The sequence below is a fragment of the Oryctolagus cuniculus genome, chromosome 16 (assembly GCF_964237555.1).
Source record: "Oryctolagus cuniculus chromosome 16, mOryCun1.1, whole genome shotgun sequence".
NCBI lineage: Eukaryota > Metazoa > Chordata > Mammalia > Lagomorpha > Leporidae > Oryctolagus > Oryctolagus cuniculus.
The window spans coordinates 68,618,411-68,635,161 of record NC_091447.1 but is presented as its reverse complement, the minus strand read 5'-3'; the positions used below and the strand labels follow the sequence as shown (position 1 = coordinate 68,635,161).

Here is a 16,751-nt window from a genome sequence, read left to right as displayed (position 1 = left end):
TAGTTAAGGTTAGTGACCATGAGTGACCTTTTATAAAGAAAGGTGGAAAGTAGAATAGTGATTTTTAAGAGCTCCAACCTGGGGCCTGCACAGTGACACAGCAAGTTAAAGCCCCAGCCTACTTCGCTAGCTTCCCATATGTTGAGAGGAATGGTTGTGGAAAGAGAAGCCCAAAAGATGTGGAGATGATGATAGATGCCTTCACATGCTGTGACCTGAGGACTGATTCTGGACTTCTTGGAGCTGCCCATTTCAGTTCTAGGAACAAAAGGATGGCAAGGGCAGTGAGATTAGCTTATTCTGTTGACAATTCTCTGCAGAGCTCTCTTGATGTCCCTGTTCCTCAGGCTGTAGATGAAGGGGTTCAACATAGGGGTGACCAGAGTGTACATCAGTGAGGCCACAGCACTCTTTCTGGAATAGGTGGAGAAGGATGCACTGAGATACACACCTAAACCTGATCCATAAAATAAGCAAACGACCAACAGGTGCGAGCCACAGGTGGAGAAGGCTTTGTACTTCCCGTCTGGGGATGGGACTCTCAGAATGGAGGACACGATTTTATAGTAAGAGAAGAGGATCCCTGAGATAGGGAAAAACCCAAATACAATACCAATAAGATACATGACTATGTCATGGTTGAAGGTGTTATCACATGTAAGATTGAGAAGCTGAGAAGGATCACAAAAGAAATTAGAAATTTCAGCTGCTTTGTAGCAGGTAACTGGTAATAATATCAAGTTGTGCACCAGGGATTCCAAAAGGCTGCCGAAAAAAGACACTGTAACCAAGAAAGCACAGCGGCAGGGGTTCATGATGACCTGGTAATGCAATGGATGACAAATGGCGACAAACCGGTCATAGGCCATCACGGTCAGAATCAAATCATCCATGCATCCACAGATGAGAAAGAGAGACATCTGTGTCAGGCAGCCCATATAGGAGATGACTGTGCTGTGAGTGTGGATGTCCACAATCATCTTGGGAACCGTGGTGGAGGTAAAACCCATGTCAGCCAAGGACAGGTTGCAGAGGAAGAAGTACATGGGGGTGTGCAGGTGGGTGTCAGAGATGATGAGCAGGATGATGAGCAGGTTCCCAAGCACCGTGACCAGGTACATGGACAGGAACAGCACTAACAGAAGGTACTGCAGGGCTGCATCCTGTGAGAAGCCCACAAGATGGAATTCTGGGACACACGTCCGATTTTGTGTTTCAACAAAGCCTGCGCTCCTTCTGGAAAAAGAGAGAGGGATGGAAAAAGGATACATGGGCACACAGTGCTTGCTTAGTTTTTTTTTTTCTATAGTTTTAATTCAGCTAGTCAAGGGTATAACATAAGGGCAAGTCTATGGTCCATAGAATAAATAAAATTAAAAGAACTGTCGTTGGAGCAACTGAAAAATGTTAGGAAATCCAGAACACTAGACCTACCAAGTCCATGAACACATCAAATGCAACCTAAACGTTTAATAACAAATGCAAAATGCCCTTTTGCCTTCAAAGATAATATTCTAAATAAGGGTAATTAAGAAGCAGTTAAATATACCTTATTTTAGCAAAGGTACAAATTCCATTGACTTAAGTGCACTCTAAATGCTAGGACTGTGTTATGTCAACACTAACTTAATGTTGATCGTTCATGATAGGAAAATACTGTTGTGTGTTCTTTATTTTTCAGAGGTTTCATCATTCTCAGGTTTTCTGGTTTCCCTTCTGTACCTCCTTTTTGTTTGATAGGGAGACACACAGACAGGGAAGGAGGGAGGGAAGAAGGGAAAGAGAGAGAGCAAGCCACCCAGCCAGCCAGCCCATTGATTCACTCCCAAATGCCTACAGTGTCTTGGATGGACTACTGCAGAAGCTGGGAGTTGGAATTTTTTTAACACTTATTTAATAAATATAAATTTCCAAAGCACAGATTTTGGAATACAGTGGCTTCCCCCCCAATAACTTCCCTCCCACTCACAACCCTGGGAGCTGAAACTTGATCCGGGTCTCCTACGTGGGTAGCAGTCACCCAAGTACTTGAGTCATCACCACTGCCTCCCACAGTCTGGAAGGAAGCCGAGTCATGAATGATAGCCTGAAATCAAACTCAGACACTCCTAAGTAGGAGGGGGGATCTTAACCATGTTGTGTGCCCACTCCTGTCTGTCTTCTTTGTGATCCATAACTTCTATCCTGGTCATTGGTGGGGGTCAAATTTTGATAAATGTGGTTTAATTAAGTGCACATAATCATACAAAAGCAATGACCACAAATGTAACTTTAGTGTTTTCTACACCTGTCAGGGATCAGAAATAAGGATTTTTATAAGAAATGTCTGAATTTTCAAAAGCTTAAACAGGTAATTTTTGTATTTGCCTCAAGATCTCAGTAAATTATCTTGTGTTTGAGAGGTGTACCTTATTTAAATATTTTCAAAATGTTCCTTTTTTCATAGCAACCTAGTAATGCTGCTTTACAATTTTATGATCATAAACCCTCTTATTTGCAGTTGAAGTGTTTGCTATCAAACAGGGTCCAAAGTCAACTTTGAGTTCCAATCTTCCTATGCCTAAAGAAAATATTGTAGTATTAACCTTTCCTTATCCATGGGTTGCAATTCTCTGTCTGCCCTAAGACAACTGTAGTTCATTATGGTAGCAGGAGAAGCTATGATTGAACTGAGAAAAAATGCAAAACAGAATTCCAGGAAATAATGCAAGCATACTTTTGCAGATTCTTCATCCATGAAATGGATGTTTTCCCTATAAGACTGTTGCAAGGAAATTTTCTTAATTCTTTTTATCTTTCTTTATTCTTTTTTTTTTCATATTTGAAACAGAGGTATCTTCCATCTACTGGTTCACTCCTTAAATGCCCACAAGCACAGGCTGAGGCTGGAGCCCAGAATTCCATCCAGATTTCCTATCTGATATCATAAACCTGAGTAACTGGGCCATCACCTGCTGTCTGACATGCATGTTAGTAGAAAGCTTGGTCAGAAGCAGAGTAACTGGGTCTTGACCCAGGTACTCCTCTATGGGATGTGAATTTCCCAAGCTGAGGCTCAACCAACTGCACCAAAATGCATGCTCCTTCATGTGAGCATTAGTTTGTGCATCTCTAAGTAGATTTCTTTAAAACTCACCTGAAAGTTACATGAATGTGTCTAGTATACACACCTACTGCCCCTGAAACAGACTAGGGTGCACTGAAGCTGGGTTTTCAGCCCCTCTGGGATGTACATTCACTTCAAGCATTTCATCTGCTTCACATCTTTACCTGGGAGGGGGACATCATCTAATTTGTACGTGCATTGTTACGACAAGCTTTTGAAATCTTTGTCCCTCTCTTCATATCACACAAGTGAGGATTTCTGGTTGAATAGCAAAATTTGATGCACATGTAGTTTTGTCCAACACCTGTTTGCTATCCCAATAAAAACAATCAAATATATCTTTGATATACCAAATATATACTAACTATATATTTGATATACCATCTATATATATACATCAACTATATATTTGATGTATCATCAAATGTTTCTCTGTTTAATATCTAGTAGTAATCCTTTCCTAATAAGAAATTTCAAGTTGTGTGGGAATGTTATTTCTACTTGTCATAATATTTCTGCTTGCTGTATGGAAGGAGTCAGGAAATCAGCATCATTCACCTACAATACATGCCAACAGGTGTGTAAATCTCTCAACCTCCCCGTGATTGTATTGTCCACTGGACATAGGAAGAATAACACCCATATATGTGACAGATTATCATCTAGGGGAATTGAGAGCTTAAGCATGTGGTCATCATGATTTTTCAAAATAAAGATTCTGTAATTGGAGAAACAAGAAATTGTTGATAAATGATGCTGGCAAAGGGTACTCTAGAACATGCCTCAGCTCGGGCACAAGGATTGCCTGCCCCCTTCTCTCTGTGCATTTGTGCTAGATGTGAAACACAGCTCTGCCTTGATTTTTGAATACTCAGAAACAAAGATTTTGCTGTAGATTACATTAAGTGTCATTACAGGATCCATGTGCCCTTCACAGAGATGCAAACACGTGCTATTCCATGGTCTCTAGTTCTGTGGGACTTTTCTGAAAGGGATCTTCAAGAAAGCACTGCGTGTGTTAAAGCCACACTGATGACGGCCAGTTATTGCAAGCCATGGAAGGGTCTACTGAACCTGTAACAGAGATCTTCATTGCTGATGCCTCCACTCTGCCAAGCCAGGAATAGGGTCAGGGGAATCAGAAATGAAAGGGAGTGCATCATTCTTCTGAAAAATACATGTACATGGCCGTATTGAAGCTTAGAAGTCTTTAGACAAAAAAAAAGTGTATTTTCCAAAAAAAGCATCTGTAAAAAATTGATAACGTATGGAAAATAATGTATTAGGAAAAAAATCTATGTTCATTTCAAAAGCAGTAATTCATACTTTTCATTCCATTTTTCCATGAACATTCTGAAGTCCTCTCATTGGAGGACAAGAGCTTTGTCAGCTCTGTAGATGAGGTCCCAACTCAAATGACAATGCTGACTCTCAGAACTGCCAACAACTTGCCGTGGAGCAGATAGGATTCAACACTACATTATCAGCATCTGAAATCTGATGTGTTCAGCTTCTTCATTATCTCCCCCTGCTCAGAAAGACTTAAGCAGAACTCCAGTAATCTAAACTACAGGAAACTCTGAGGACTGTTGGTAATCTCTTTCCAGTTCTGCAGTCAGAAATGGAAACCAACACCCCATTTTTATGTCTCTGAAAAGACAGGAGTGATTACAAGAGTGGCGAGGAAGGAGGTAGAAGTGAAACCCAGGTGTGGGGTCAGGAGAGGCATTTCCTCTGAGTTATCATGGGCCTGGGCTCCTGTGATCTTAGCCTTTGAGCTTCACCACACTTCACACATGACTGCCCACAATCGTCAGAGAAGCCCATGGAAAGAGCACAGTGGACAGAAAGTGAAACTGCTGCTGGGGTTACCAGAGTGGCCATGTACCCTGTGTCTGATTCAGATGTGGTTTCAGGGTCCAGTGCTGTGGTGTATTGACTAAAGCTACAGCCTGCAGCCCTGGCATTCCATATGGGCAACAGTTCAAGTCCTGACTGCTTTACTTCCAATCCATTTCCTGGTAACTCACCTGGGAAAGCAACATAAGATGACCCAAGTCCTTGGGCTCCTGCACCCACAAGAGAAACCTGGATGGAGTTCCTGGCTTCATCCTGGCACAGCCTCAGCTGTTGTGGCCATCTCAGGAGTGAACCAGTGGATGGAAGACCTTTCTCACTCTTTGCCTTTCCCTCTCTCTAACTTTCAAATGAAATAATTCTTTTTTTAAAGATGTGGCCTCAATTCATTGTACCTGATAACCAGATACAAGTCACAAAAATTTCCTGAGCTAATCTGTGCAACAAAACTTGGGAGATTGTGCAGATGTAGTGAAACAGCCTACTTGCAACAGTTCAGAGCCTGGCACTTAGGAAGCCCTTAATAAATGCTCACAATGTTATGGTCTCTGGCATCCTCATCATTGCCTTTATGATCATGTTTCTGAGTTCAGGAGACAGCTTAGAGATGCATTTGCTGCTGTCATGAAGAGGATTCCAAAGGAGTAAGACTTAATACAGGAGGAAAGCCAAACTCTGAATGAGATATCTGGGACTCCTGTGAGAAACAAGAACATAGACTTCACAGTCCTCTGGGCTGAAGCTTTGCTTATTGGTTCCCTCCCACAAGTCTAGCCCAACTCTCACTTTTCTTCTGATGAGGAGAAAACAATGTTCCTAAGAGTCCAACCTCCTTCCCTGCTATCCCTCCACACTTACTGGGCTGCGCTGAGTCTCAACTGAAGCATGACCAAGGGTGAGGGCTCCGCTGCTCCTCTTCTGCCTGGAGTGCAATGGAGGGAGCCTCGGGCTCTGCACTCAGGACTGGAGACAGACTCAGGCAGGGGCCTCCTGGTGCAGATGCTCACAATGGGAGTGCAGCCACTATGTTTCCACCAGGAAGGCCAAGGTATGAATGTGCCAGCTCATTATTAGGACCTTGGATGCTCAATGCACAGAGCTCCCAATTAGCCAGCCAGTCCATGTTACCCTAGTCCCCGAGGACTTGCCGATATTCATGGAAGAGGAATAGGAGAAAATAAGTGTACCTGGAACCTGTCCACAAGGAAGGTCACCTGTGCCCTTTGGTGCTGACATCCAAGTTGCAAAATCTTGACATAAAACTCAGACTTCTGTTTTCAGTTTCATAGCTGAGTATGTGATTTTTTTTATGTCTCCCAATCCATTTTATTCATCATGAAACCTCAGGAGAATTGTATGTTGTATACCAATAATCAGATACTCTTTTCACTTTCTTGGTTAGCATTAGTCTCTAAATAGAGCTTCCTATTTCATTTCCTAAGACTTTGCTTGGGTTTTTATTTTATGTCTTGGGAACTCACGTGCTTTTTACTAATTTGAATTAGTCTTCATCTCCAGGTTAAGATTCTTACTGAATTATACTCATAGATTACAAAACTATTGATAGTTACATATTTCTTTGTCCTTATACTCCAATACTTCAGAAGCAGTAGGTTAAAAAGCACACTTTAAAAGTTTGCAGAAAACTGTAATTAACTGATAAGTTGATATTATGTATTTTCATGAACTTGTGAAAGATCCTACATATGTACAAAAGCATCGCTAGTTTGTGTATTGTCATATAGTAGATAGCAGTAGTGTGAAGGCAAAGCAGATTTCTGAGTTAGATTTCTTGAATTGCCTCCAATGAACCAAGACTATAAAATTCAGGTAGACACTTTTCATTTTGGGGCTGGTCAGTCTAGTTATTCCAACCATCCTATTGGTCTGGTATAGGAGGAAAAAATGCTTCCAACAGTGCCGCATAGTTCATCTGTATCCCATAGAACACACTTGGCTGAGCTCTCTTGCTGTGGGGCATGACTGGGGAATGAGGTCCCATTGCCCCATCATTCCCAGTAAGCAATAAGAGCTGAGGCTCTCTCCTTAGGACTGTTGGGAAGACAGACAGCCCTGGGCCTCCTAATGTGGATGACTCTGGGAGTAATTGACACAAGCACAATTTTTACTGCATTAGTATCAGACTTTTTAAAAATTAACTCTTCACTTGTATTTAAATGTAGAAGGACAAAGGCCAACAAAGAGAGAGTTCTTCTATTCACCAGGTCACTCCCCAAATACCCACAGAACTTGGCCAGGCAAAAGCCAGGAGCTAAGAACTCAACCCGAGTCTCCCACACAGGAGGCAGGAATGCAATTGCTTGAGCCAAGATCTGCTGCCTCTCTACAAGCACTTTAATGGGAAGAGGGAACTGACAGAGGAGCCAAGAGTCAAACTCAGGTTCTTCAGTATGGGATGTGGGCATCCCAAGGGGAATCCCAACTGCTCGGCCAAATGCCTGCCCTTGGGACCAGCATTCTGTAAGGCTGAAGACACAGGCTGATCTGTCCTCCTGTGTGCTCTTGAGCACTCTGAGATGTACAGAGCTTTTGGTGGTGGTCTATGAGCACCACAGACTGACTAATCTCTCTCTCCAGCATATCAGACAACCTAGCAAGCCATCATGCTCTCAGCCAAATTGTCCTGTAGGAGAGCATTCAGAAAGGCAGGTTTTGTCTGCCTCGTGTATTTATTCCTATTATTATCTGTACCCATGAAGGTACAGACAATTCTTTCATATGCTGATTTCTTTTGGTTTGTTTAAATTCCCAAGAGTGGAATGGCTACATCATATGGTAGGTCTATATTGAGATTTCTGAGGTATCTCTATACTGTCTTCCACAGTGGCTATACCAGTATATATTCCCACCAACAGTGGACAAGGATGCCTTTTGTCCATATCCTCACCAGCATTTGTTGTTTGTTGATTTTTGTATGAAAGCCGTTCTAACTGGGGTAGGAGATAGAACCTCATTGGGGTTTTGATTTGTATTTCACTGATTGCTAGTGATCCTGAGCATTTTTTCAAGTGTCTGCTGGCCATTTGAATTTCCTCTTTTGAAAAATGACAGTGTAGGGCCCAGCGCCATGGCACAGTAGGTTAACCCTCTGCTTGCGGCACCAGCATCCCAAATGGGTTCTGGTTATAGTCTCGGCTGCTCCTCTTCCAAGCCAGCCCCCTGTATGGCCTGGGAAAGTAGTAGAAGATGGCCCTAGTCCTTGGGCCCCTGCACCCACATGGGAGACTTGGAAGAAGCTCCTGACTTCTGGCTTTGGATCGGACAGCTCTGGCCATTGTGGCCATTTGGGTACTGAACCAATGGATGGAATACCTTTCTCTGTGTCTCTCCCTCTCACTGTTTGTAACTCTACCTGTCAAATGAATAAATAAAATATCTTGAAAAAAAAAGAAAAATGCCAGTCTAAGTCCTCTGCCCATTTTTTAGCTGGATTGTTTATTTTGTTGTGATTGAGTTTCTTGAGTTCTTCAAAATTCTGGATATTAATCTTTTATCTGTTGCATAGTTTGCAAAGAATGTCTCCCATTCTGTCAATTGCCTCTTCATGTCAATAGTGTTTCTTTGGCAGAGGAGAATTAGCCTATTTTTGCTGTGATTCCCTGTGTTTCTTGTGTCTTTTCCAAGAAGTCTTTGCCTATGCCAATGTCACCCAGAGTTTCGCCAGTGATCTCTAGTAATTTCATGGTATCAGGTCATAGATTTTTGTGTTTGATCTATTTTGAGTGGATCTATTTTTGAGTAAGTGTCTAGTTTTTGTGTAAGGGTCTAGTTTCATAATTCTGAGTGTGAAAATCCAGTTTCCCCAGGACCGTTGTTCAAGAGACTGTCCTTGCTCAAGAGATTGATTTTAGTTCCTTCATCAAAAATATTGCTTGTAGATGCATGGATGATGTCTTGAGTGTCTATTCTATTCCATTGGTATACACATCTTTTTTTTTTCCAGTACCAGGTAGTTTTGATAATAACTACCCTGTAGTGTGTCTTAAAATCTGGTATTATGATGCTTTCAATTTGTGTGTGTCTTATAAAATTGCTTTAGCTATTCAGGGTTTCTTTTGTTTCCATATGAATGTTAGCATCATTTTTTCTAGTTCTGAAAAGGATGTCCTTGGTATTTTGATTGGTAGTTCATTGAATCTGTAAGTTGCTTTTGGTAGTATGGACATTTTGATGATATTGATTCTTCCAATTCATGAAAATGGAGGTTTTTACATTTTTTTTATCTCCTCTTCCATTTCTTTCTTGAAGGTTTTGTAATTTCTATCATAAAAGTCTTTGACCTCCTTGTTTAAATTTATTCCAAGGGATTTAATTTTTCTCCTATCTATTGTAAATGGAATGATCTTAGAAGTTCTGTCTCAGCCATGACATTGCCTTCATATAGAAAGGCTATTCATTTTTGTGTGTTAATATAGTATCCTGCCACTTTACAAACTCTTTTATGAGTTCCAATAGTCTCTTAGTGAGTCTTTGCTTCCCCTATATACAGAACCATGTCATCTGCATGCAGGGATAGTTTGACTTCCTTCTTCCCAATTGGCATCCCTGTGATTTCTTTTTCTTGGCTAATGGCTCTGGTTGAAACTTTATTGAATAGCAGTGGTGAGAATGGGCATCCTTATCTGTTTCCAGATCTTGGTTGGAATGCTTCCAACTTTTCCCCATTCAATAAGATGCTGGCTGTAGATTTGTCATATATTGCCTTGATTCTGTTGAGGAGTGTTCCTTCCATACACAAGTTGCTTAAGGTTTCCATCATGAAAGGGTGTTGTATTTTATCAAATGCTATCTCTGCATCTATTGAGATCATCGTATGGCTTTTGTTCTTCAGTTTGTTAATGTGACATATATCACATTTATTCCTTTTTGAATATTGAACCAGCCTGCATACCAGGGATAAATCCCACTTGATCTGGGTGAATGTTCTTTCTGATGTGTTGTTGGATTCATTTAGTTAGTATTTTGTCGAGGACTTTTGCATCTACATTCCTCAAGGGTATTGATCTATAATTTTTTGTTGTATCTTTTTCTGGTTTAAGAATTAAGGTGATGTTGGCCTCATAGAAGATGTTTGGGAAGATTCCCTCCCTTTCAACTGCTTTGAATATCTTGAATAGATTTGGGATTAATTCCTCATTAAATATCTGATAGAATTCAGCAGTGAAGCCATTTGGTCCTGGGCTTTTATTTATTGGAAGGATCTTATGGGATAACACAAGCAGACAAGTATATGTATTGTGGGAGATCCACAGAAAGGAGAGAGAGAGTGCAAGTGCACCAGTTTGAAGAGATAATGACTGCAATTGGAAACTTCCCAAATTTGAAGAAAGAAGTGGACATACACATTTAAGCTCCATGAACCCCAATTATAACACATTCAACACAATTTATAACTAAACTGTAAAAATAACAAAGAGAAAATCATGGAAATAGCAAGGGAAACATGACTCATCACATAAAATCAAGTTACTAATGAACTGTCAGCAAATTTTTCAGCTTATCCTGGGTGCTTGGAAATTTCCATACTCAGACCACACATCACTTCAAGACATCAGAACCTCTGGTAGTGAAATCCAGGCATCAGAATTGTTAAAGTTCCTTAGAGGGTTTCATAAAAAGGAGCAGTGATATGCATCCTCACGGATAACGAGGTCAAATAAGTTACAAGGATAAGAATGGAAATGTGAGTGGAAAGTACATTCAAATTATGGAACAGATATCAATTATTTTTTTATTTTTTTATAAAGGTCTTCCTTTTGGCCTTTGGTTCAACCTCCAATGGCCACTGCAGTTGGAGTGCTGCAGCCGCACTGTCCGAAGGCAGGAGCCAGGTGCTTCTCTTGGTCCTTCATGGGGTGCAGGACCCAAGCACCTGGGCCATCCTCCACTGCACTCCCTGGCCACAGCAGAGAGCTGGCCTGGAAGAGGGGCAACCAGGACAGAATCCAGTGCCCCGACTGGGACTACAACCCAGTGTGCCAGCGCCGCAAGGTGGAGGATTAGCCTGTTGAGCCACAGGGCCGGCCCAGATATCAATTTTAAATAACAAAAAGGCAAAGTATTTCTTTTTCCAGGATAACTTGATCGTCCATAATGAACTAGAGAAGGCTCCATAGGTACAATATGAGTCAGGTATGCAAGGGTAAAGATATAATGTTTCCATAAAGAAAGAGCAAAACAGGAAATCTCAGTTACAAAAGAAGATGCATGAAACCCATGAGAGCCTCATGTGTGATGTGATGAGCCAGGTGAGATTTTAGGGTCTGGATGCTGAGTTTTGCTGCCTTCCAATCTGTGCTCTAAATAGCTTGCTGACTGAGAAGTCTCCACATGGCCCTCTTGATGTCCATGTTCCTCAGGCTGTAGATAAAGGGGTTGAGCATGGGGATGACCACAGTGTACATCACTGAGGCCACTGCACACTTCCTGGAAGAAAGTGAGACTGCTGAAGTGAGATACACCCCAAGGGATGTTCCATAAAATAAACATACAACAGTCACGTGAGAGCCACAGGTGGAGAAGGCTTTGTACTTCCCACCAGCTGATGGGACTCTCAGAACGGAGGAAATGATTTTGTAGTAAGAGTAGAGAATCCCTGAGATAGGGAGAAAACCATATATGATGCCAACAAAATATATGGCTATGTCATGAGTGAAAGTGTCAGAGAAAGCAAGAGTGAGAAGCTGGGAAGGTTCACAGAAGAAATTAGAAATGTCAACATTTTTGAAGCAGGTAGCTCTTAATAGCATCAAAATCTGCATCGGGAATTCCAAAAGGCTGGCCACAACTGACACTGAAACCAAGAAGCCACAGCGGCAGGGGTTCATGATGACCTGGTAATACAATGGATGACAAATGGCGACAAACCAGTCATAGGCCATCACGGTCAGAAGCAAATCATCCATGCACCCAAAGATAATAAAGAGAGACATCTGTGTCAGGCAGCCCACATAGGAGATGGCTGTGCTGTGAGTGTGGATGTCCACAATCATCTTGGGAATCGTGGTGGAAGTGAAACCCACATCAGCCAAGGACAGGTTGCAGAGGAAGAAATACATGGGGGTCTGGAGGCGGGAGTCTGAGCTGATGGCCAGGGCGATGAGCAGGTTCCCAAGCAGCGTGATCAAGTACATGGACAGGAACAGCACAAAGAGGAGAAGCTGCAAGGCTGGATCTTCTGAAAAGCCCATGAGATGAAATTCTGAGACTTGTGTGAGATTTTGTGTTTCAAAACAACCTGGACTCCTTTTGGAAAGGAAAGTAGGATTGGTAAAAGGAAACAGATAAACAGGCACCCAGCACTCTTTATGTCTTCAAGTCAAGTTTGTATGGGTATAGCATGAGGGTAACGCTAGTGTTCACAGAATAAGTTGAATTCAAAGAAAAGGGTTTTCTTGTTGTAATACAGTTGTGGAATTCATGCATTTTTTGCATGATACAAATTTTCCAGTAGCTTCTGGAACTCCACTTTCATATTCACACTCGGTAACCAAATTCTGTCATCTTTCTCAATGGTGACAAACTCAGTCTTGTGAGAGATCTTTTATGATTGGTGTCTGAGCTACCTCTCTCTATGTAAAAGCCTTAAAGAGTCTCACAAATTTTAGAAAGCCAAGAACATTAGAACTAACAAGTCTATGTTCAGAGTCTAATGCAATCTAATATTTGTGAGAAACAGTCTAATTAAAGGAAATTTAAAAACAGTTAAATATGCCTTTTTTATTTTAAGACAATGGAACAAATTCCTTTCAGTCACAATTTTTATAAGTCATCTATAAAGCTACAAATGTATTGTCTGAACCCCAAACTAACATTGATTGTTCACAACCAGGAAATACTGTTGTGTGTCTGTTGTCTTCCAGGGATCTACCCATTCCTGGCTTTTCTGACTCCCCTCCTTCGTGGATGTATGTGCTCACTCTAATATTGTTTAACTCATTTGCTTAGAGAGAAAGAATACTCTCATCCACTGCTTCACTCCACAGATGCCTGTGATGGCTGTGGCTGGAACAAGGTAGAAATTGTGAGTTCTTAATCCTATCTCAATCCAGGTCTCCCCTGGGTAGAGACTCAACCATTTGACCACTGCCTGCCAGGATCTGTATTCACAGGAAGCAAGAGTCAGGAACCAGGGCCAGTAATCAACCCTAAGTACTGTGTGGGAGCTGGCACCTTAACCACTATGCTATTTACACTCACTCCTTTTTGCCTCTTAGTGCCATTTAATATATAACTCCAGTCCTTAGCTTTGGTGGACTTCAAATTTTCATAAAAGTCATTGTCTAATACACATAGTCATGTGAAATCAATGACCACCATTGGAACAATAGTGTATTCTGGACCTGTCAATGATTAGAAACAGTGAACTATTAAGAACTATTTGAATTTTTTAAATTTTCTACAGGTTTCTTTGTATGGTCCCCTGAGAATCTTAATAAATGCCTGATATATGAGAGCTTTTTACTTTGAACATTTTAAAATTTTTTCTTATGTGTCACTTAATGGCCTGGCAATACTGCTTGGTTGTTTTTCTGATCATAAACCATTTGAGCTGAGTGATATCAGGAAATCTCCAAAGACAGCTCTGAGTCCCAGACTTCCTATGCATAATTCAAGGATTTTTATGTCACCACTTCCTGGTACATGAATTTTTCTAACTTCAGCTGCCTAAAGGCAATGTTAGTTTATTATTTTGCTAGGTTATACTGTCATTGAATGGTGAAAAAATGCAAAACAGAGAATTCCAGAAAATAATGTAAAGATACTCAATAGTTACCACTTCTGTAAAATAGCAATAATAATTATCTCCCTTGTAGAGCTGTTGTAAGAAAAATTTTTTAAATATGTTATTAAATTTCTGTTATTTTATTTGAAAGGCAGAGAGATCTGCAGTAAAAATGATAGAGAGACTGATCTTCCATCCTCTGGTTCATTCCCCGAATCCCTACAACAGCTGGGGCTGTGCCAGGCCAAAGCCAGGAATAAGGAACCCCATCCATGTCTCCCACACAAGTAGCAGGAACCAAAGTACTTGGACCATCATCTGCTGTCTCCCAGGCATATAGCAAGAGGCTGAATTGGAAGAAGAGTAAGCCAAGTCTGGAACCGGGAAATGCAATATGGATGAAGCAGCTTAACCTACTTTATCACAATGCCTGCCCCTCTGAGTCAGCAGTAATTTCTGCATCCCTAAATAGTTTTCTCTAAAACTTACCTGCAAAGTGCTTGAAGCTCATCTGAGTAGAATTCTATACCTCTTGCCCATGAAATGTACAAGTATACATTGATGCTTGGGTTTAAGTCTCTCTGTGAAGTGCTCATGTCTCCTTCATATACTTTGATTGTTTCCTGTCCTTACCTGAAAGAGGAACATCATTTCATTTTTCTATTTATTCTGACAATCTTTCAAAAATTCTTGTCTCCATATCACACAAATGAGAATAGCTATAAGATATGTGCATGGAATAGAGTTGTTTGAGTTGCAATATTCAGTGCACAGGCAATTTTACTATTAATCATTTACATCTGCTGCCCCAATAAAACAATTGTAATCAACTTACATCCTCTTATTAAGATATACCATTTAATATATATCCCTGGGTTATATCTAGTCATAATCCCCCCATGATTACTCACTGAGATGTTTCATCTTGTAGACAGAATAATATTTCCATTTGACTCCAGTGAAGGAGACAGTGCTCTGAGAAGGGGTGAGGAAATCAATGTTTCCATCCCAGATCATTCACCCACTACAGGCACAATGCGTGTGAATCTCTGTACCCCTGTGTGCTTGTATTGTCTACTGGATACAGGAAGAAGAACACACATATCTATGACAGGCGTAGCATCTAAGGAAGTTTAGAACCAAAATATTTGGTCACTGTGACATTTTAAAACACAGAATTTGGGGCTGGCACTGTGACAGAGTAGACTAAGCCTCTGCCTGTGGTGCCAACATCCCATTTGGGCACTGGTTCAAGTCCCAGCTGATCCTCTTCTGATTCAGCTTGCTGTTCTGGCCTGGGAAGGCAGTAGAAGGTGACCCAAGCACTTGGGTCCCTGTGTCCATATGGGAGGCTCCTGGATTTTTGGATTGGCCCAGCTCTAGCCATTGTGACAGTGCACCAGCAGATGGTAGACCTTTCTCTGTCACTCCCTCTCTGTCGGTAACTCCGCCTCTGAAATAAATAAATATTTTTTAAAATACAAAATACACAATTCTCTCATTATGGAGATAGCAAGTTTGTCAGTGTATACCATTGTCCAAGGCACGGGAAGCTACAATGATATCCAACTCAAAAATGAGTCTCACCCACACAAAATGTTTGCCCCTTCTCAGGTTTTTTTATTCTATATAAAACAACCTCTGCCTTGATTTTTGAATAACTATAAACAATAGTAATGCTGCAGATGCTACTGATGAGATTATAGGACCCATGTTACTGAGTATGGCCAACTATTGTGAGCCAAGGTAAGGTCTATTCATTATTTAACATTTTTTTGATGCCTCCTCTGTGCCAAGCAACAGATTAGTATCTGAGGAATCTGAAATGAAAGACAGTTCTTCAGCAAATACACAGCAAATACATTTGTGAGGGTATGTCTATGCTCCAAAATGATTTTGGATGATTGGGATGTATCTATTATCAGTACAAAAATTACCCAGTGAAGTTCTATCAATGAGGCATCATCTCAGATGACAACGCAGATTCTCAGGATACTGACAACCTGCCCTACATCAAAGAAATCATCAGTGGAGCAGGCAGGAGTCATAATGACATTGAAAGTCTCTGGATCCAATTTATCAAAGACCCCCATTTTCTCCCAACCATCAGGGAGTGTTAGAGCACCAGAGATCAAAACCACAGGTGCTACAAGTTCCTTTAAAATCATTCACAGTTTTTTTTTTAACTTTTATTTAATGAATATAAATTTCCAAAGTACGATTTATGGATTACAATGGCTTCCCCCACATACCACCCCTCCCACCCACCACCCTCCCCTTTCCCACTCCCTCTCCCCTTCCATTCACATCAAGATTCATTTTCGATTATCTTAATATACAGAAGATCAGCTTAGTATACATTAAGTAAGGATTTCAACAGTTTGCTCCCACACAGAAACATAAAGTGAAAAATAATAGATGATTTTTTTTAAATGATGATGAAATCAGATCAGCCCTATTGTCATGTTTAATCCCAGTGAGAGTCAAGTTGGGAGTTGATAATTTCTTTTTTTTTTTTCTTTTTTTTTTTTACAGAGGATCAGTTTAGTATACATTAAGTAAAGATTTCAACAGTTTGCAATCCCATAGAAACACAAAGTGAAATATATTGTTTGAGTACTCGTTATAGCATTAAATCTCAATACACAGCACATTAAGGACAGAGATCCTACATGAGGAGTAAGTGCACAGTGACTCCTGTTGTTGACTTTACAAATTGACACTCCTGTCTATGGCATCAGTAATCTCCCTATGCTCCAGTCATGAGTTTCCAAGGCTATGGAAGCCCTCTGAGTTCTCCGACTCTTATCTTGTTTAGACAAGGTCATAGTCAAAGTGGAGGTTCTCTCCTCCCTTCAGAGAAAGGTACCTCCTTCTTTGAAGACCTGTTCTTTCCACTGGGATCTCACTCACAGAGATCTTTTGCCAGAGTGTCTTGGCTTTCCATGCCTGAAATACTCTCATGGGCTTTTCAGCCAGATCGGAATGCCTTTAGGGCTGATTCTGAGGCCAGAGTGCTATTTAGGACATCTGCCATTCTAT

General features: G+C 40.9%; 2 protein-coding genes across 2 annotated transcripts; both read right to left on the bottom strand.

Annotated features, from left to right (window-relative positions):
* Window positions 1-234: 234 nt before the first annotated feature.
* Window positions 235-1,136, bottom strand: LOC127486434 (olfactory receptor 7E24-like). Its single transcript, XM_070059233.1, has one exon. It carries the CDS (start codon window positions 1,119-1,121, stop codon window positions 291-293), a length of 831 nt encoding a protein of 276 aa, XP_069915334.1. The 5' UTR covers window positions 1,122-1,136; the 3' UTR covers window positions 235-290.
* A 10,147-nt stretch (window positions 1,137-11,283) lies between these two features.
* LOC100343862 (olfactory receptor 7E178-like) lies at window positions 11,284-12,174 on the bottom strand. Its single transcript, XM_017338775.3, has one exon. The coding sequence runs from the start codon at window positions 12,172-12,174 to the stop codon at window positions 11,284-11,286; it is 891 nt and encodes a 296-aa protein (XP_017194264.3).
* Between the last annotated feature and the right edge of the window lie 4,577 nt (window positions 12,175-16,751).